The sequence below is a fragment of the Tursiops truncatus genome, chromosome 9 (genome assembly GCF_011762595.2).
Source record: "Tursiops truncatus isolate mTurTru1 chromosome 9, mTurTru1.mat.Y, whole genome shotgun sequence".
Classification (NCBI taxonomy): domain Eukaryota; kingdom Metazoa; phylum Chordata; class Mammalia; order Artiodactyla; family Delphinidae; genus Tursiops; species Tursiops truncatus.
Window position 1 is genome coordinate 29268004 of NC_047042.1, and position 21228 is coordinate 29289231.

The 21228-nt window shown below is 38.2% G+C and overlaps 1 protein-coding gene across 1 annotated transcript in view; it reads left to right on the forward strand.

Annotated features, from left to right (window-relative positions):
- Positions 1-21228, forward strand: part of GRM3 (glutamate metabotropic receptor 3) — a 104653-nt gene that overhangs the window by 59330 nt on the left and 24095 nt on the right. Inside the window, exon 3 of the mRNA XM_019931535.3 lies at positions 19755-20821. Within this exon, the coding sequence (XP_019787094.1) occupies positions 19755-20821 (1067 nt within the window). The remainder of the gene's footprint in view (positions 1-19754; positions 20822-21228) is intronic.

The window sequence follows — 21228 nt, forward strand, 5'->3', positions numbered from 1 at the left end:
GAAAGGCTATATACCACATCAATCTCTGGATGATTCTTGAAACAGATTCACAAGTTAGATGCTCTAAGAACTGACCCCTGCATCTAGTAATGAAATCTCTTTAGCTATGTTAACCTGGCTTATTATTTGATCACAGAACTTTTTTTTTCTTAGAACATTCGTTTTTACCCCAAAAGGAACAAAATAAAATTCCATCAATGTTGCTGGATGCAACAGGAAAGCCATTTAGGCCTTCATGCCATGGAGTGATGGGTTACTGGTGGTTGTGATGCCTTAAAGACCTTGTAAGAGGAGTGTGAACCAGGAAAAAGGGGAGAGACCAGTATGGAAAATCAACTAGGAGGCGATTACAATAGTCCATAGTAACAATAACGGTTTTCTATCATGTAGCGCTCCCTGTGTGCGCCAGCTATCACACGAGGTGCTGTTCATCTTGTACATATTGTAATGAGAGCCAGAATTAAGGTAAAAACAGTGGTCACTATCCAGTTTCAGGGAAAAAATAGATCAACCAGTATTCATCACCTCCCTTCCCATTGTCTCAGCTTCCTCTATAATGTTTCCCTGTCTTTTTTCCCCTAGCACAGGTGTATGTGCCCTGTAACTTCATTTGAAAGAAAACAAACATTTAACATTTGAACGCCGCCATTAAACCATTTTTCCAATAATTGAGATTCATTCCCCTCTCTTCATTGCTCTCTGCCCTTTCTTTAAGATACGTCATAAGCTAAATACTAACAGGGAAAATGGGTCATTAACTGTGCCAAATCCTATTTTCTCCTTTTCTTCTCCTGGGTTCTAACACATAAGGATCAAGAGGAAACAAACTTCCATTTTTGTTAATAAGTGAGCAAGTGCTTGATCTCCTTCCCACACCCCTCTCCCTACAAGACTGCTCTGATATTATAGCTAGAATACTAGGCAGAGGCCAGAAGCAGAAAAAAGGATTTGGTTTCCCACAACCCCTCTCTAAATAGCCGGATCTTTAGAGCAGATTCCAAGCCTACTTATCCAAACATCCATTTGCATGAGGAGTAACTATCAGGACTTCCTCCGCCCTCCCCCACCCCTCCCTGCCCCATACAGGGGGAACAGAGAGTTTGGAGAAGGGTCAGAGCTGCTAGGAAAGGCCACCGTGTCTGCATAGCCTGGAGACCAGAAGTACAAACATGGGCATGAAGATGGCCCAGGCCTGCCACGAGAGGTTGGCCCCTCCATCATTTGGCCATGGGAGGGAGAAGAGTACCTTCCTGTCTCTCTTCATCACTGCGATTCTGCCAATTAGGGAAAGACAATCCATGAATGTCGGACTTTGCCAATCACATCCGCAGATTCTCTCTTGTGGAGGAGAAAGATAAGATGGAAAAGGTTGTAAACTAAGGAGCAGAAATTCCCCTTTCTTAGGGTTGAGGGTAAAACATGATCTGGGAACAAAAGCATTCCTTTTTCCCCAAAGGATATTTTAGGAAAGACAGACAAAGCTTCTGCACAAAATTCTTTATCCACTGAGATATCCAATTCCATCATCAATAATGTATCCATGATGGCCTTTCATTGTCCTCTGACTATGATCTCTTTCAATATGAATAGCCCTGAAAGGGGTAACCTAAACAGAATCTAGTACAATACTTTGATGGGAATTGGTTTTGCCTAGGGCTACATGGGAAGCTGGGGTACTGGGAAAAAGTAGGCATGCTCAGAAAAAAAAGAGGAAGAAAAAAAGGAAATGGAAGAGCCCCAAGGACACTTGTGTCTCCTTCATAATTACACACCTGCCTGGATACTGATATGCAAATACTATCATGTTCTCCATCGATTTCAAGGATGACTTTGGGTAAAGTCCTGGATGGTAACAATGCTCCAACCCCTGGTTTTTCAGTAAAAATACCATCTGGGAAATGTGGGAATTTATGCAAGAAAATTATATATATATATATATATATATATATATATATATATATATATATATATATATGATTTTGTAATAGATAAAATTAACTTGGTGATAGAATCCTAACATATCACTTAAGCATAACAATTATACATTATATATAAGTATATATTAATATGTTATATAATAAATGCTATTGATACTATATGTCTATATTGTCTAATTATATCATTGATAATTACATATCAATATATTATATAATTATAATATAAGGGATATGTTAGAGTTCTATTAGCAAGTTACTTTAATCTACTTTATTACTTTTAACACAATTGGAGGAAGAGTGGAAGACATCTGAATTCAAATGATTTCTGAGGTTGATTAATTTCTAGGAATATTTTCTAAAAAGGAACAAAATAACCAGATTTATGATACCCTTTGCAGCCTTATTTTTAGAATAATTCAAAATAGAAATGACGGCACAAATTGGGGTGAAAACGTAAAGCAATTACTTTCCATTTTGTCACCTTAATTATTTCCAGCGGAACAGAAACCCTTTCAGGGAGATGTGGGTTTGGAATTTTTAACAGTGTGTGAAAGTGCTTGATGCCCTGACAAGGTCACTTAAAATATGGGAGTTCAATGACGCAGCCCTCTCAGTGAAGACGAAGACCCGGCTACCCTACGGTGGCTGAGGAAAAACATGACAACGTAACAATAGACCCACATGCTGGGAGGAGAAGTAATTGATTTTTCCCTGTATTCTCTTTGCAGGATACCACACAAAGAGTCAAATGCATGTCCAGACATGCATAAGGCAAGAGACTAGAAATTAATTTGCTGCCCCCATAGAACTTGCAGCTCCTGCATGCTAAGCTGCTGTGCTTATCTTTGGAAGTTCATCCTCGAAGGCTGAATAAAATTTCTGCTGTTCAGCTTTTTATATGAAGTAGTGTACTGTTTGCTTAAAAATGGAAAGCTCGTTTTATCAAGTATTCTTGCGACCGCGGTCATGTTCTTCAGAATATTAGCTCTGCAACTATTTTTCAAATGAGTTTTTTTTTATAGTTTGCACTGCTGACTTACTATCACCTCTCTGGAAGGGATTTTTCTCAGCCATTTTCACCTTCCGTCCATATCACGTTTCACTCTCCTGCAGGATTTAGAACTAGAGTCCAGCAGGCGAAGTGATTTAAGGGCAGGACAATGGGAAATGGGTGCCTTCTTTTTTTACAAAGTCATGGTCCTATACTTGCATCCAACTTTGTTTTGGGGGAAGCATATTTTTAATCTATGTTCTACTACGTGACGTAGTCACCTTTAAAAACATGAGGACAGATTAAATTTGTCCTCAGAATTCAGAATTTCTTTTCACAAAATTGAAAACCTTTGGTAAGTGTTGCAAAGTCACAGTGTTCTTGGGTGCTTAGGTTTGTGCCAGAGACATGACATTAAAGGGGGAGAAAATTCCCGCAGGGACCCCCCCTTCCCGCCTTCCCCACCAACAGCTCTCCTTGCTGTGAGTCTGCTCTAAAAGGGTCTACGACACCTACCCCTGCGACACACAAGAGAGTGCTGCTTTCCTACAAGGTGATTGACAGCAAGGAGACACGCAGCCAGGTTGACTGGTTTTTCAAAAGGGATAAAAGGAAAATCACGGAGATCTGTATGAAATGGGGTCTGTGGTAGAGGTGAGAGGAAGATGAGGATGGGGGGGTCAATAAAGCTGTTGATGAACATGAAAAGGAGAGGACTTCGAAGAAGGCTGAAAGGACTTTGTAAGCTGGTAATGACCGTAGGAAGAAAAAAAAAAGACTAGACACTCATAACCTCAACATTAAAACACCGATAAAGAATTTCTCTGGCATGGGTGTTTTCAATTTTTAAAGAGGTTTGAGATTATGAAAATATTTCTAAAACTCCAAACAGGTATTACCCTAGACCAGGGTTTCTCAGTCTTGGCACTGTTGACATCTGGGGCCGGATAACTGTTTGTTGTGAGGGTGTGTTCTGTGCCTGTGGACTGGTTAGCAGTGCCCCAGGCCTCTACCCACTAGATGCTACCCTGAGCCATAACAACCAAAATGTCTCCAGACATTGCCAAATATTTTTTAGGCGTGCAAAATCACCCCTGGCTGAGAACCACAGGTTTTTAACCTTGGCTGCATAATAATACAGTAAACCATCAAAACACAAGTGCAAGCCCATTTCCTAAGATTGATGTTGAATCGGGCTCTGGTATGGCTCAGTCACCAGCATGTGTTTGAAGTTCCCCAAATGATGCTATTCAGTCTAATAGGTCTAATCATGAGTTTAGGAAACAATCAGTGAATGCCTACTCCGTGCCCAGCATTGCCTTAGATCATGAGAGTACAAAGATGAATGAGACATTGTCCTTAGCCTCGAGAGGCTTAGGATCTAGTGAAGAGATGGACACACAGTAGATACCTTCCCAAGAGGTACTCAATTTCCTTAAAGTTAAATGTTCAGGACACTCTGTCAGCACAGAGGAGGAACTGGTAGCCTAATGGCACAATGTTTGAGGTATCACTACATTTCCACCAGAACTGCTAAAGTTCAAAAGCAGCACCATTCAGGGAGTGAAGCAACTGGGGCTCACATACATAGCAGTTTCACGCCTGCATACATGTACATATATTTGTACACTTGTACACCTACACACCTACACACACACACACCAGAAATGCACACATGGATTGGAACGGTCACAGCATGTAAGAGATGCTCTCTGTGCCTCTCCCAAATCCCCTTAGCACTCTGTTCTCATACATGTCAAGGGCTTCCTAATGTGACTCTCTGCCAGGGAGCTTCCTCTGGCCACAGGGCCGTGCTGTGCCTTACCTAGAGCAGCTGAAAGGCCTGAAGTTACCATCCCTGGAGCAGCCATCAACCAATGACAAACAAGAGCTGCTCCATCCAAGCTAGTGAGTGCCTGTGGTATTCTGTCCCAACCCCCATTCTATGCTGTCTCCCAAAGGACCACAGGGAGAAGGAGGCCCACTGGCGCTCATCCACATACTCTGTATTGGATTCATTCCTGTCTATATCTTATTTCTCCATTTCCCTATAAACTCCTGAATCAACTACTTGAACCCAAATCTAGTCTTAAGGTTTACTTCTGGGATAACCCAGCTAAAGATGCAGCATTATTCATATAAGCTAAAGACGTAAAAAAGAAAATACGCGTCCATCAACAGAAGCATGGCTAAATAAATTGTGGCACATCTATATACTAAAATGCTATACAGCGATAAAAGTCGACCAAATACACCTCAACACTACTTGAATGAATCTCACCCAACTTAATTTAGAGCAAAAGATATTAGAAATAACATAATCCATACTTTATGATTACTACATTAATCTAAAGTTTAGTATCAGGTGACTCTTGTTCATGGTCCTAAAAGGTAAGATGGTGGTTACCTTTGGGAAGAAGGAAGGGTGGAACAGGAACAAGGGGACTGGTAATGTTCCCTTTCCTAACATCCATAATGTTACGTAGGAGTTTTCACTTTGTGATAATTCTCTTATTTCTACCCTTTTTCTGTATATGTATTTCCATTAAAAGTTTTTAAATATCTCATCATAGGGCAACGTGAGAAAAGCAGTAGATGATGTAATGGAGATCGGGACTTGGGAAAGAAAGAGTAGAAAAAGATGTGATAGTTACATTAGCTCACATTAAAGAGGGTCCCTAACCAAAGATTCAGGGGCCACCGTGAACCTTCCAGCTAAAATGAAAAACATAAGCAAAGACAGGCCCTAAGCCTGCTCCCTGAACTGGGGTTGAGGGAGATGGGAATCTCACTAATTTCTACTCACTGCTATTTTCTCTGTGCCTTGCCGCCACACTCTTCATTCTTAGTCTAAGAGTAGATTGTTCCTTTCTGAGCTGCCTTGAGTGCTGAACGTTTCAGCCATAATATGTAGATTCTAGGCAGGGAAGCCAGTAAAATACATAATGAAGCATCGGAAGTGTTATCTGTGCTAACTTTTCAGGAGAACTGAAGAGGGGTCTTGACCAAAGTCTTAACACCCTAAAACATGCTTGTTCTTTCGATAGCTTTTCTAGAACACTCACTCTCGCTAGCACCTTAGGTACTTATCGAGCATTTTTCATGTGTGAGACAGCACCTCAACATCTAGATGGTGCTCTGCCCCAGAAGCTACTCTCAGTTGATAAATAACCATGGAAACGCTTCAGCAATTGTGTTCCTAATCGGTAGGTAAATTAATTACAGATAGCTGAGGGTTCATTTTTATTCTTTCCTATCTTCCTGCCGCATGATGTTTGTAAAAGATTCTGTTGGCTCTAGCCAAAGGATTTTGATTTCTTCACCCCTTGACCCCTAACAAGGTCTTTCAAAGGAAAAGCCATTTTCTGTCTTCTCATCTATGTATTTATTCCAATCCATCAAAATAGTTCACGGAAATTTCACTGATGGCCTGGTTGTAAAATTGGAGCCATATTGCTGCTGGTAGCTTTTGCAATCGTCATTAGTATTTATGGATGTGAACCCAAGCAGCGGCAGTTATATTCCCATTACTGAGAGCCTATTAAGAGCCACATTATTGTCCTACCTTAATTGGACTTCTGTCTGAGAGGAAAAAATAACTGATTTAATTTTCTCCTGCTATTGACCTATGATATTTGTAAGGCATAGACTTGCCTTGTCTCTATGAAATGAGCCCTAGGAGGGCTGGTCACCTTGGTACAAAACTTCTCAAATAAATCCATTTGAAACTGGGGTCAGAACTAATTGGTTGATGAGCTAAACCGAGAAGTCATTCTCCTGACTCAAGGCCAGATCAGGTTCCTTCTGTAAAATAAGGACCTGATTTTGAGGCATTAGGGGCAGTGAAGCAGATTTTGGAGAAGGTTCTAAGTCTTTGTGGAAAAAAAAAAAAAAAAAACCTCCGCCATCTTTCCAGTTTTTCCCCCCACCCCTTTAGTTTGGGTTTTTTCGTGCTGTTACAACAACAACGAAGGTGAAGTGATTTACTTTTCCATGTTGAGTGATGCTTGCTCCCTTGGGGAGATTCAACTGGAGAAATAGGAAACTCCAGAGCTTCCTGTATAGCTCAGCTCGAGAGAACCATGCTTCCGGTTCACTGGACTTGAACTATTTCCCAGATAAGCCATCTGACTCAGAGGCAATGCTAAGCGCATCAGGAAGGCGACAGGATCAACACTTTCACGCTGCTCTGTCACTTCAAGTCACCCCAGCAGCACCTGAGAAAGCGCTTGGTTTTCCTACCTGCCTCTCAGGCCGGTTGTGTTTGGATCAACATTCCGGTACAGAATGACTATTCTCCATTGTGAAATATTTGACCAACGTGGTTTACCGTTTTCTTCTAGATTCTCCTTTCATTCTTTTTCCTTCTAAGTATAGACATAGCAGCCCTTTATTCCAAACTACAGATCAGGACACTTCTGCTGACAATGGATTTTTATTCAAAATTTGTAATGTGTTCATTTGAAATACTTTAATATGCTTTCTTGATTTAAACGATTTAGACACTAGACCACATTTTGTTAGATATTTAACGAGACAAATTTAGTAAGGGGAAAATTTATATTAAAAAACAAAACTCCACCAAAGGACTATTTGCTTGTTCACCACCCACTTGTCAAGCACTTGTGATAATATTTGCAGCAGTATCATTTTCCTAATTTATTTACTTTGCAAGCTGACCTAGCTCAATTATTCTTTGTACTTTTTTCAACTTTATAATTTATTTTTATCAAAAGTACATAATTATTTTACGTGACTTTGACAAGCTTATAAGAAAGAGCAATAGTCTCTTGTCACCCTTTCCCAGGCCAAGTTCATTCAATTATTTACTTTGACTCTTTTGATAATGTCCTCCATTTTCTCTTTCTGTCTTTCTCAAAGGTCTGTTGATTGACTGTTGAAATTCCACAGAATGTTCTCAATTTTTTGTTTTATTTTCTACTTTCCTTCTCTTAGCATTTTGGTCAAAATTTAAGAGTTTTCTCAAATTTAACTTTCAATTCTTATACTGAATTTCTATTTCTGCTTTCATTTCCAAAAGTTCATTCTTGTTCTCTGAATGTTCCTTTTTAAGGATAGACTGTACCTATCTCATACACGCAGCATCTTTTCTTATTTCTCTGAGCTCGTTATTGTTTTAAAGCTTTTGTCTTTTGCTCCCTTCACTGCCTCTATTCTATCCAAGTTTCCTTTTCTGATGGTTTCAGTCTTTCTCTTTCAGGTTAGAAGTTTACTCAAATATTGGTGATCCTTGACTGTAAATGTATGTTTTCCTTTTTATTATTATATTTTGAATAGGTAATAAAATTATATGCTTCAAAACACAAAAAATATATAAAAGAATTTGGTAAAAATTTCCCTCCCATCTTTGCCATGCATCTGCTCGCTTCGCATCTCTTGCCATTGATAACTGCTATCCCTGGGCATCCTTCCAGAGTTCCTTTACGCATAGAAGAGAGAAAAGAATAGATTCTTCTGTTTTCTCCATTTACATAAAAGATAGCATATTAAATGTTAAATTAACTGTATTATACTTTGTTTTACAGATAATCGTGTGACTTTTAGATTTTTTTTATAGCTTCAAAATATGTGCAACATAGAACACTTCCTCATTTCTCTTCAGAGCTGTATAGTATTCCTTGTCTTCAGGTAAACTGGGTCTATTTATGGATATCTCATACAACTCCACTGGTTCTTTTCCATGCATTCATGAGTCAGGACGACACTGTTTTAATGATCGAGGCATTATAATATGTATTAATATCTGGTAGTGCTAATGCTCCCTCACTGCTCTTCTTTTTCCTGGCTATTCTTAATGAATTATTTTTCCATATGAACTTTGAGGTCAACTTTTTTTGTTTTTATAAAAAGTTGGAATTTTTATTGAAATTTATTATTTATATATTATTACTATCATCATTATTGTTATTAAAATCAACTAAGAGAGAATCAAATACTATCCAAGAACGTGGTATGTCTTTTCACTGATTCCAGAATTAGAGTTCACAAAGGTCTTTCACTTATTTTGTTAAATTTATCCTGAGGTTTTTTTTTTATTATTTTTGATGCCATTTAAGTGGAATGTTTTCTTTCTGATTATAATTTGTATATATAAACTAGTTTTTCCAATATATCTTAGCAAATCTCTTAGGAATTCATTGTATCAACAGAAGCAATTGATCATTACTACATTCCCAGTCCCCACATGGGAGAGTCAGGAGAAATAAATCTTGCAGCATTAGTCCCCTAGAATGACAAGATTAATTAATATATTTTATTTGTGTTTGGAATAGTATATCTTCAAATTTTAATTTTTATATACTCTTATTATGAAATATTAAACCATACAAATAATATACTTAACTCAGTGCAATTTATGAAGCACAACAATAAAATACTCATCCATGAAAAACACCCCATCCAAACAAGAAACAGATTATAATAAATTGGCATCCACTTTGTGCTCTTCCCTATCCCATCCTTTGCATACCACCACTCCATCCCATAGGCACTATCCTGAATTTTGTCATTATCATTCATTTACTTTATTCATTACCATTCATTTATCACTTCTGTATGTACTCCCAAATGATACATTTAGATGTGTTTATCTTACAACTTAGTGTTCTTTATCTTAGAACTTTATGAAAGTGGAGTTACATTGTCTTTTCACACATTATAGCTTTTAAAATACATTTACCTGTTGTCACTTTAATTTCACAACAATATAATATTGTTAATAATCCACAAAATAATTTGTGATTGCTGTTGGAAACTGGTGTTGATTCCAGTTTTTTTTTTTTTTCACTTATATACAGTACTACCAACATTCATTTACATGTTCCTGGTACATATGTGCAAGAATAGTATAATGCGACAAAACGTTCACAATTCGTTAATTCTAGGTGATTGCAATCAAGGTGATTGCAATTCTAGGTGATGCAATCATGTCCATCACACTTTTCTTTCATCATTACTGTAGCTTTGAAAATTTTCAAAATAAAAAGGTCAGAAAGTACTTGACCTAGCAATCCCATTCCTGGGTATATATCCAACAAAACCTAAAACACTAATTTGAACCCCAATGTTCATAGCAGCATTATTTACAATAGCCAAGACATAAACAACCTAAGTGTCCATCAACAGAGGAATGGATAAAGAAGCTGTGGTATATATATATATATACACAATGGAATACAACTCAGACATTAAAAAAATGAAATTTTGCCATTTGCAGCAACATGGATGCACTTGGAGGGCATTACGCTAAATGAAATAAGTCAGACAGAGAAAGACAAATACTATATGTTATCACTTATATGTGAAATATTAAAAAAAATACAGCAAACTAGTGAATATAATGTAAAAGAAGCAGACTCACAGAGAGAAAAAACTAATGGTTACCAGCAGGGGGAGGGGCAAAATAGGGGAGGGGTGTGGGAGGTACATACTATTAGGTATAAGACAGACTTAAGGATGTGTTGTACAACACAAGGAATATAGCCAATATTTGTAATAACTGTAACTGTAAAGTAACATGTAAAAATTGTATAAAAACAAAAAATTAAAACCTAAAAATAAAAAATAAAATTGCCACTAACAACAACAATAAAAAAGGTAGGAAGGAAAAAAAACTGATGAAAGTCTACCTATATTCTGCACCCACTGATTTAAAATAGCCTACAGAGCAACAGCCAGCTCTACCCACCACCAGTCCCTCCCATCAGGAAACTTGCACAAGCCTCTTAGATAGCCTCATCCACCAGACGGCAGACAGCAGAAGCAAGAAGAAATACAATCCTGCAGCCTGTGGAACAAAACCACATTCACAGAAAGACAGACAAGATGAGAAGGCAGAGGGCTATGTATCAGTTGAAGGAACAAGATAAAACCCCAGAAAAACAACTAAATGAAGTGGAGATAGGCAACCTTCCAGAAAAAGAATTCAAAAATAATGATGGTGAAGGTGATCCAGGAACTCGGAAAAAGAATGGAGGCAAAGTTCGAGAAGATGCAAGGAATGATTAACAAAGACCTAAAAGAATTAAAGAACAAACAAACAGATGAACAATACAATAACTGAAATGAAAACTACACTAGAAGGAATCAATAGCAGAATAACTGAGGCAGAAGAATGGACAAGTGACCTGGAAGACAGAATGGTGGAATTCACTGCCATGGAACAGAATAAAGAAAAAAGAATGAAAACAAATGAAGACACCTTAAGAGATCTCTGGGACAACATTAAACACAACAACATTCACATTATAGGGGTCCCAGAAGGAGAAGAGAGAGAGAAAGGACCCGAGAAAATATCTGAAGGGATTATAGTCGAAAACTTCCCTAACATGGGAAAGGAAATAGCCACCCAAGTCCAGAAAGTGCAAAGAATCCCATACAAGATAAACCCAAGGAGAAACACGCTGAGACACATAGTAATCAAATGGGCAGAAATTAAAGACAAAGAAAAATTATTGAAAGCAGCAAAGGAAAACTGACAAATAACATACGAGGGAACTCCCATAAGGGTAATGGCTGATTTCTCAGCAGAAACTCTACAAGCCAGAAGGGAGTGGCATGGCATGTTTAAAGTGATGAAAAGGAAGAACCTACAACTAAGATTACTCTACCCAGCAAGGATCTCATTCAGATTCGATGAAGAAATCAAAAGCTTTACAGAGAAGCAAAAGCTAAGAGAATGCAGCACCACCAAACCAGCTCTACAACAAATGCTAAAGGAACTTCTCTAAGTGGGAAACACAAGAGGAGAAAAGGACCTACAAAAACAAACCCAAAACAATTAAGAAAATGGTAACAGAAACATACATATTGATAATTACCTTAAACGTGAATGGATTAAATGCTCCAACAAAAAGACACAGGTTCGCTGAACGGATACAAAAACAAGACCCATATATATGCTGTCTACAAGAGACCCACTTCAGACCCAGGGACACATACAGACTGAAAGTGAGGGGATGGAAAAAGATATTCCATGCAAATGGAAATCAAAAGAAAGCTGGAGTAGCAATACTCATATTAGATCAAGTAGACTTTAAAATAAAGAATGCTACAAGAGACAAGGAAGGACACTACATAATGATCAAGGGATCAATCCAAGAAGAAGATATAACAATTATAAATATATATGCACCCAACAAAGGAGCACCTCAATACATAAGGCAACTGCTAACAGCTATAAAAGAGGAAATTGACAGTAGCACAACAATAGTGGGGGACTTTAACACCTCACTTACACCAATGGACAGATCATCCAAACAGAAAATTAATAAGGAAACACAAGCTATAAATGACACAATAAACCGGATAGATTTAATTGATATTTATAGAACATTCCATCCAAAAACTGCAGATTACACTTTCTTCTCAAGTGCACATGGAACATTCTCCAGGATAGATCACACCTTGGGTCACAAATCCAGCCTCAGTAAATATAAGAAAATTGAAATCATTTCATGCATCTTTTCTGACCACAACGCTACGAGATTAGAAATCAATTACAGGGAAAAAACCGTAAAAAACACAAACGCATAGAGGCCAGACAATACGTTACTAAATAACCAAGAGATCACTGAAGAAATCAAAGAGGAAATCAAAAAGTACCTAGGGACAAATGACAATGAAAACACGACGATCCAAAACCTATGGGATGCAGCAAAAGCAGTTCTAAGAGAGAGGTTTATAGCAATACAAGCTGATCTCAAGAAACAAGAAAAATCTCAAATTAACAATCTAACCTTACACCTAAAGGAACGAGAGAAAGAAGAACAAACAAAACGCAAAGTTAGCAGAAGGAAAGAAATCATAAAGATCAGAGCAGAAACAAATGAAATAGAAACAAAATAATAGCAAAGATCAATAAAACTAAAAGCAGGTTCTTTGAGAAGATAAACAAAATTGATAAACCATTAGCCAGACTCATCAAGATAAAGAGGAAGAGGACTCAAATCAATAAAATTAGAAATGAAAAAGGAGAAGTTACAACAGACAACACAGAAATACAAAGCATCCTAAGAGATTACTACAAGCAACTCTATGTCAATAAAATGGACAACCTGGAAGAAATGGACAAATTCTTAAAAAGGTATACTTTCTTAAACTGAACCAGGAAGAAATAGAAAATATGAACAGACCAATCACAAGTAATGAAATTGAAACTGTGATTAAAAATCTTCCAACAAACAAAAGTCCAGGACCAGATGGCTTCACAGGTGAACTCTATCAAACATTAAGAGAACAGCGAACACCCATCCTTTCCAAACTCTTCCAAAAAATTGCAGAGGAAGGAACACTCCCAAACTCATTCTATGAGGCAACCATCACCCTGATACCAAAACCAGACAAAGATACTACAATAAAAGAAAATTACAGATCAATATCACTGATGAATACAGATGTCAAAATCCTCAACAAAATACTAGCAAACAGGATCCAACAACACATTATAAGGATCATACACCATGATCAACTGGGCTTTATCCCAGGGATGCAAGGATTCTTCAATATACGCAAATCAATCAATGTGATACACCACATTAACAAATTGAAGAAGAAAAACCATATGATCATCTCAATAGATGCAGAAAAAGCTTTTGACAAAATTCAACACCCACTTATGATAAAAACTCTCCACAAAGTGGGCACAGAGGGAAACTACCTCAACATAATAAAGGCCATATATGACAAACCCACAGCAAACATCATTCTCAATAGTGTAAAACTGAAAGCATTTCCGCTAAGATCAGGAACAAGACAAGGATGTCCACTCTCGCCACTATTATTCAACATAGTTTTGGAAGTCCTAGCTACGGCATTCAGAGGAGAAAAAGAAATAAAAGGAATACAAATTGGAAAAGAAGAAGTAAAAGTGTCACTGTTTGCAGATGACATGATACTATATAGAGGGAATCCTAAAAATGCCACCAGAAAACTACTAGAGCTAATCTATGAATTTGGTAAAGTTGCAGGATACAAAATTAATGCACAGAAATCTCTGGCATTCCTATACACTAATGATGAAAACTCTGAAAGAGAAATTAAGGAAACACTCCCATTTACCACTGCAACAAAAAGAATAAAATACCTAGGAATAAACCTACCTAGGGAGACAAAAGACCTGTATGCAGAAAACTATAAGACACTGATGAAAGAAATTAAAGATGATACAAACAGAAGGAGAGATATACCATGTTCTTGGATGGAAGAATCAATATTGAGAAAATGTCTATACTACCCAAAGCAATCTACAGATTCAACGCAATCCCTATCAAATTACCAATGGCATTTTTTACAGAACTAGAACAAAAAAATCTTAAAATTTGTATGGAGACAAAAAAGATCCCGGAGAGCCAAAGCAATCTTGAGAAATAAAAACAGAGCTGGAGGAATCAGACTCCCTGACTTCAGACTATACCACAAAGCTACAGTAATCAAGACAATATGGTACTGGCAGAAAAACAGAAATATAGACCAATGGAACAGGATGGAAAGCCCAGAGATAAATCCATGCACATATGGTCAACTAATCTATGACAAAGGAGGCAAGGATATACAATGGAGAAAAGACAGTCTCTTCAGTAAGTGGTGCTGGGAAAACTGGACAGCTACATGTAAAAGAATGAAATTAGAACACTCCCTAACACCATACACAAAAATAAACTCAAAATAGATTAGAGACCTAAATGTAAGACGAGACACTATAAAACTCTTAGAGGAAAACATAGGAAGAACACTCTTTGACATAAATCACAGCAAATTCTTTTTTGATCCACCTCCTAGAGTAATAGAAATAAAAACAAAAATAAACAAATGGGACCTAATGAAAGTTAAAAGCTTTTGTACAGCCAAGGACACCATAAACAAGAGGAAAACACAACCCTCAGAATGGGAGAAAATATTTGCAAATGAATCAACGGACAAAGGATTATCATCTACAAAATATATAAACAGCTCATGCTGCTCAATATTAAAAAAACAAACAACCTAATCCAAAAATGGGCAGAACACCTAGATAGACATTTCTCCAAAGAAGAACTACACACAGCCAAGAGGCACATGAAAAGCTGCTCAACATCACTAATTATTAGAGAAATGCAAATCAAAACTACAATGAGGTATCACCTCACACCACTTAGAATGGGCATTATCAGAAAATCTACAAACAACAAATGCTGATGAGGGTGTGGAGAAAAGGGAACCCTCTTGCACTGTTGGTGGGAATGTAAATTGATACAGCCACTATGGAGAACAGTACGGAGGTTCCTTAAAAATCTAAAAATAGAATTACCATATGATCTAGTAATCCCACTACTGGACATATACCCAGAGAAAACCATAATTCAAAAAGATACATGCACCCCAATGTTCACTGCAGCACTATTTACAATAGCCAGGTCATGGAAACAACCTAAATGCCCATCGACAGATGAATAGGTAAAGAAGATGTGGTACATATATACAATGGAATATTAGCCATAAAAAGGAACGAAATTGGGTCATTTGTAGAGACGTGGATGGATCTAGAGACTGTCATACAGAGTGAAGTAAGTCAGAAAGAGAAAAACAAATATCCTATATTAACGCATATATGTGGAACATAGAAAAATGGTACAGATGACCCGGTCTGCAGGGCAGAAATTGAGACACAGATGTAGAGAACAAACGTATGGACACCAAGGGGTAAAATTGGTGGTGGATGTGGGGTGGTGGTGTGATGAATTGGGCGACTGGGATTGACATGTATACACTAATATGTATAAAATGGATAACTAGTAAGAACCTGCTGTATGAAAAATAAATAAAATTCAAAAAAATTAAAAAATAAAATAGCCTAATGAAAAATAGTGGCTATAAATGACCCAATTTCATTCCTTTCTATGGCTGAGTAATATTCATTGTATATATGTACCACATCTTCTTTATCCATTCATCTGTCAATGGGCATTAGGTTGCTTCCACGTCCTGGCTACTGTGAATAGTGCTGCAATGAACATTGGGGTACATGTGTCTTTTTGAAATATGGTTTTCTCAGGGTATTGGGTCATTTGTAGAGATGTGGATGGACCTAGAGTCTGTTATACAGAGTGAAGTCAGAAAGAGAAAAACAAACGTATATTGACGCATATATGTGGAATCTAGAAAAATGGCACAGATGAACCTATTTGCAGGGCAGGAACAGAGACGCAGACGTAGAGAACGGAAGAGTGGACACAGGAGGGGAAGGGGAGAGTGGGATGAATTGGGAGATTAGGATTGACATATATACACTGCCACGTGTACAATAGATAGTTAACGGGAACCTGCTATATAGCACAGGGAGCTCAGCTCTGTGCTCTGTGATGACGTAGATGGGTGGGAAGGAGGTGGGGGGAGGGAGGTCCAAGAGGAGAGGATATATGTATACATATAGCTGATTCACTTCTTTGTACAGCAGAAACTAACACAACATTGTAAAGCAATTTTACTCCAATTAAAAAAAAGTGCCTATATTTTGTAAAAGCCAGAGCTAAAGTCCTCATTTAGGCTCTTTAAAAATCCTATCAATGCTCTGTATATTCAAACGATTAAGAAAAAAATGGGAATTGAAATATTATTACCAGATTTTCATGAGTAGGAATCAATATCAGAATTCTTATGTTACATCAAGCTAAGTTTGTTTATTCTATGCTTAGAAAAGAGGCATTAAAAGTTTCAGGTATTCTGGGCTTCCCTGGTGGCGCAGTGGTTGAGAGTCCGCCTGCCGATGCAGGGGACACGGGTTCGTGCCCCGGTCCGGGAAGATCCCACATGCCGCAGAGCGGCTGGGCCCGTGAGCCATGGCCCCTGAGCCTGCGCGTCCGGAACCTGTGCTCCACAACGGGAGAGGCCACAACAGTGAGAGGCCCGTGTACCGCAAAAAAAAAAAAAAAAAAAAAAAATTCAGGTATTCCTTTTACATGTTACAAATAAGTAAAATGTTGACTATTTTAAAACATTTTATATCAAGTGTTAAGACCCTAGATGTGTTATTAGTTTTGTTATTCTCAACTAGGCCACCGGTCTGTTCCAATATTCAGTTAATGATATCAGATGATTTCCATAAAAGATTTATAAAAGGAATGTTTTACATCTTTAGTGTTTATATTATTAGCTCACATGCCAACAATCTTATCAATAACCCTCTCTGGCTCAGGTTACTCAAAACAACCAGTTTTGTCACCTTTCAAATACGTTATTTTTAAGAAACTTTATATTTAAGAATAGCTGTGAAAATAGTGAAATATTTAAAGCTATAAAACATTTATTTTACAAATCTTTTCCAGAATGACCTAATAACATCCACTGAACACTGGTGGAGATTGACTGTGTAGTTGAGAATAAAAAAAATTAATAACACATCTGAGGTTCTTATACTTGATGTAAACTATGTTAAAATATTCAACATTTTATTTATTTGTAACATGTGAAAGGAGTCTCTAAACTTTTTAATGAAACTTTTCTAAGCATGGACTAAATAAATTTAGTTTTCTGTGATCTAAGAATTGTGATATTGATTCCTACTCCTGAAAATATAGCAATAATGTTTCAACTGCTATGTTCATTTGTTCTACCATATTAAAACATAGTCTAAAGCTGTAGTAGTTGCAAAAAAGATCATACTGCTGTGGAAAGAGATCAAGAGAAACAACAAATAACAGAGAGAAATGAATTATCCCACAATTTAGTATCTGGCAAATGTTATAAACCAGTAGAAAATGATCAATTTATTTAGCATTTTTACATTTATTTATAATATAATCTGTTGATTAGGAAACAGAGTTAGAAAGGTTAACTTTCCTAAGGACATACAACTGTTCAAAGGCAGAGATGACAATCACACATGGTCCATCTAAATCCAAAAATCACGCACTCATCTACGACTACAGCGTGTCTCGCTATGAACTTGAAGCCAATCCCCAACTGCAGTACAGACACACACAGACATAGGCGATGGGTTTGAAGAATGTGGCAGAAAGCTAGGTGAAGTTTAGGAAAGTCACATGTGAGATAACAAGATCACTAAAGGAAAATAAATCATAATAAGTGAGGAATAAATGTGGCATATTGAATTACATTTGCTAACAGACTTTATATATGGTACAACACGTTACTGGAAACACCAAGCCTGACACTCTAGGGGCATCTAAGCATCCTATGTAGGCAAGAGCTATTAGGTGAAATGTGAGGTTTTCTTTTACCAAGGACCCAAGCAACTCATTGAGGGACCCTTTCCTCCATAAAATAACTAGATCCAAGAAGAGTAAGCTGTTCCCGCTGGCTGGAACAACATGAGCCCCAGAGAAGACAGGACGGAGCTCAGGGAGGAGGTAGTAAAGACAGCAAAGACCTGCAGAGTAAGAGACTGCAGTGTCCTGCAAATTCCCCTTTCTCATCCATAGCTGTAGTTGGGCACATCAGCTAAGCCACATTTCCCAGCTGCTCTCGAAGTTGGGTGCGACCCTGTAACTAATTTCTAGTCAATAAATGTGAATAAAAGCACGTGCCACTTCCAGGTTTATACTTTGAGGAAGCAGGTGTACCTAATTCATACTCTTTTTCTCCTTCCACTGCATGGATGCCAATGAGAAGGAGGCCCTAGGAATTGGTACAGCTTCAAGATGGAAGGAACGTGGGTTCCTGAATCCCTGTGTGGAGGAGGGATACCCACCCACCAAGACCTTAGCCTACTGCACAAGGGAGAAATAAACTTCCATTGTGTTTGAGCCCTTAAACAATTTGGGGTCTATTTACCAACACAGGCAAGCCTACCCTGACTAATAAAGATTGTCTGTGCATCAGAGACATCAGTTTCATTCTTCTATATTTAAGGAAAGACTAAAGGTCGGCAGTGTGAAATAGTAGGCACAGAGTAGACCAGAGAAGGTGGCATAAAAATGGTGAACAGAATGGTAGCTGATGTTGGCAAGAGAGACGTGATGAGCAGCAGCTGGAAGAGAGGAGAGAGGAACCAGAGATGCTTAGAGAGGCGCTGCTCTTAGGCACTGGCTATAAGAAAGGGACAGGGTTGAGGCCTACCGATCCCGTACAGTTAGGAACTGTAAAGCAATTACCTAGCTTCTACTGTAGGCGCCTTCAGAATATTCAGGTTGTATATATGTGGATAGGAGTATGCTATACACAGACACATGCAAATATGTAGTCAGAATGAACAGCCTCCAAAACATGAAAATACTACAGTTGAAGGATTATGGATGCGTGTTCTTTTTTTCTTTCCTTCTGAATTATCTAAACTGTTTAAAAGAAACATACCATCCATTTATAATGAAAATTTTTTTCTTGATTTGAAGGAGAAAAATTCTTCCTTTTAATTGTATAGCTTCATGAAAATATTTAATTTCTATACATAAATATATAAATACGTAATAGAGATGAGATTCGAAGTTTTGTCCAATTCCTACTGTGGAATCTTTCAAGAAATGAATATTTATATACCACATAAAATATGACTACATGTTCACCGGTTTCCCTGTTAAATAATCAGCTCCTTTGAAGGCAGACACTGTATTGTACTCATGATTATCACTGGCACTTGGCACACAGGAGGCACTCAGGAATGTTAAGTGAATGAATTTATGAATGCTTGAAGGCTCCAGTAGTTTTTAATATGTAAATTCAATGATAATTGATAAATTATCTCAGCCTTGGAATCCCTGTTCCCTGTTATTTCAGTTTTGCTAAGTGTATGATATAAAGTCATTGACCGATCACACTTAAGACACCTAAACAGTGTTCTTTTTTTTTCTTTTCTTTTACTTTACATGTCACAGCTCCATTCAACCCAAATAAAGGTGCAGATAGCATTGTCAAGTTTGACACTTTTGGAGATGGAATGGGACGTTACAACGTGTTCAACTTCCAGTACATGGGCGGCAAGTATTCCTACTTGAAGGTTGGTCATTGGGCAGAAACCTTATCAGTAGATGTCGACTCTATCCACTGGTCCCGGAACTCAATCCCCACGTCCCAGTGCAGCGACCCCTGTGCACCCAATGAAATGAAGAATATGCAACCAGGGGATGTCTGCTGCTGGATCTGCATCCCCTGCGAGCCCTACGAATACCTGGCTGACGAGTTTACCTGTATGGATTGCGGCCTTGGGCAGTGGCCCACTGCAGACCTATCTGGCTGCTTTGACCTTCCTGAGGACTACATCAGGTGGCAAGATGCCTGGGCCATTGGTCCAGTCACCATTGCCTGCCTGGGTTTTATGTGTACATGCGTGGTTGTGACTGTCTTTATCAAGCACAACAACACACCGTTAGTCAAAGCATCAGGCCGGGAGCTCTGCTACATCTTGTTGTTTGGGGTTGGCCTGTCCTATTGCATGACATTCTTCTTCATTTCCAAGCCGTCACCAGTCATCTGTGCATTGCGCCGACTAGGGCTGGGGACCTCCTTCGCTGTCTGTTACTCAGCCCTGCTGACCAAGACAAACTGCATTGCCCGTGTCTTCGATGGGGTAAAGAATGGCGCTCAGAGGCCAAAATTCATCAGCCCAAGTTCTCAGGTTTTCATCTGCCTGGGTCTGATACTGGTGCAAATTGTGGTAGTGTCTGTGTGGCTCATCCTGGAGGTTCCAGGCACCAGGCGGTACACCCTTCCAGAGAAGCGGGAAACAGTCATCTTAAAATGCAATGTCAAAGATTCCAGCATGTTGATCTCACTTACCTACGATGTGGTCCTGGTCATCTTATGCACTGTGTATGCCTTCAAAACGCGGAAGTGCCCAGAGAATTTCAACGAAGCCAAGTTCATTGGTTTTACCATGTACACCACATGCATCATCTGGTTGGCCTTCCTCCCTATATTTTATGTGACTTCAAGTGACTACAGAGTAAGTCTCGGAATGGTTTCTCCTTTTCCTTCTTCTTGTATCCTGCCACTGTTTTGTTATGTATAATTTAAAAGAGACTCCTTTTATTTCATCTCAGCAATTAGGTAGCTAAATTATAAATGCCATGATGAACCACCATATTGTATATGGAAATTAATTCAATATGTTTTAAAACATTTAATTAGTGCTTGCTATGTGGAAAGCACTGTGCTGGGCACAGAGAGGAACATAAATGTAAATGGCATGGTCATTCAAGCAATTTACAGTCTAGTGGGAGAAGAGTATAATACACACACACACACATACACGCACACGCCCCTTAAAACTTTTAATTTAATTTAGAAAGTGAATGACAAGATAATAAGACTTTAAATTAGACACGAGAGGACCTGGCTACCACAGATCGA